We start from the raw sequence: 1,611 nt of genomic DNA, 5'->3' as shown, positions 1-1,611 counted from the left end.
CTCCCAAGTAGCTGGGACCACAGGTGCCTACCACAAGGCCCGGCTATTTTTTGGTTGCAGCCATCATTGTTGTTTGGCAGGCCCGGGCTGGATTTGAACCCGCCACCTTAGGTGTATGTGGCTGGCGCCTTAGCCACTTGAGCCACAGGTGCTGAGCCGGACTGCTTATGTTTTAAAAAAAAGTTTTAAGTTCAAACCCAGTGCTCATTTCATTGTTAGTGACAGTGTGCTATAGTGGAAACGGGCTTTGGACAGGTGCAGGCATTTCTGCCTGTCATTTAATGTGTGTATTTGGGAAGATTGTTTAGCTTACTTCTCATCAGTAAAATAAGGATGTACCTACTTCACAGGATTTTTATGAAATTTACATAGAAATCTCAGGAAAGCATCTAGCACAGTGCCTGGGTATAGCTACTATTACCAGAGCTATGTATATTTAGTGGACTAATGATTAGAATAGCCATAACCAATTCACATGTTGATAAAATTAGAAAGTGACCTTTTAATGAAAAGCATATTACATTACCCATATTAGAAATCCCCATTTTATAACATTAATGATCCTGTAACAGTAGAATTTTCCATAATGGGAATATAACTTACCACCAGACCAAGAGCTACGAGGGGTTCACCTTCATTTAAATGATAAAGGAAAGAGCCCCCATAAGTATGTCTGTCCAGAGGCCAACCGACAGTGTGATCTACTCTCCCAGGCTTCCACTTCTTTTCATCAATAATCCATAACTAAAAAAAAAAAACAAGACCTGTAATATTTTTAATGTTTTTATGTCACTGCAATGCATACAACTTGCCAAGTTTAATGTCTTATTTGTGAACATTATAACTTAAAAACGGTAACATGAGAAACAAAAGATTACTTTGAATCAAAGAAAATGATATCAAACTGCAACATGATGAGTTGGAGCAAAGAAATAGGTCAGAAAAGTTGCGACCCCTTGAAGACATTAGATTCTGAAATGAGACTTTCATGCAATTATAGGAAACATGACTGAAGAGATGAGGGCAACTGCTGAGGTACCAGTAATATTCCATGTTTCCTCTGGATGATTGCTACGTGGGTGTGTTCACCATGTAAAAATTCATGGAGTTGTACATGTAACAACATCTGTTACTTTATAATACACGTACATTCTTTGACAGAACAGTACACACTCTTGTATTCTTCAATAAAATAGTTTGCCCCCCAAATTGAAGCAAATTGTTCATCTTATTTTCAGACTGGTAAGTTTAAAATTTTAAACAGTTTTTATCTAAAATACTATCTAAAGATCAGATACTATTATGTGCAATCTACCAAAACAAGGCTTTATTCACAATACAATGAATCTAGTTATATAAAGAATTTGAACCTTTCTGAGATTTAACCTAAAAAAATGTTAAACAAAAGGATTATAATAAATATTTTACAGTCTAGTAAGCCTAAGATTTGGGAAAATATACTAGAGAGTGAAAAGAGAAAATATACAATAGTTAGCCCAATTGATTTTATTATTTATGTATTTTTTTGAGACAGTCTCAAGCTGTTGCCCTGGGTAGAGTGCCATGGCATCACAGCTCACAGCAACCTCCAATTCTTGGGCTGAAGCGATT

The 1,611-nt window shown here is 36.3% G+C and overlaps 1 protein-coding gene across 1 annotated transcript in view; it reads right to left on the bottom strand.

Moving 5' to 3' along the window:
• ETFDH (electron transfer flavoprotein dehydrogenase) overlaps positions 1-1,611 on the bottom strand; it is a 41,761-nt gene that overhangs the window by 13,030 nt on the left and 27,120 nt on the right. Inside the window, exon 8 of the mRNA XM_003794692.3 lies at positions 604-744. Coding sequence (XP_003794740.1) covers positions 604-744 — 141 coding nt within the window. The remainder of the gene's footprint in view (positions 1-603; positions 745-1,611) is intronic.

The sequence above is a fragment of the Otolemur garnettii genome, unplaced genomic scaffold, assembly GCF_000181295.1.
Source record: "Otolemur garnettii isolate 467f Iridium unplaced genomic scaffold, OtoGar3 scaffold00085, whole genome shotgun sequence".
Classification (NCBI taxonomy): domain Eukaryota; kingdom Metazoa; phylum Chordata; class Mammalia; order Primates; family Galagidae; genus Otolemur; species Otolemur garnettii.
This window is presented reverse-complemented; position numbering and strand designations above follow the sequence as displayed.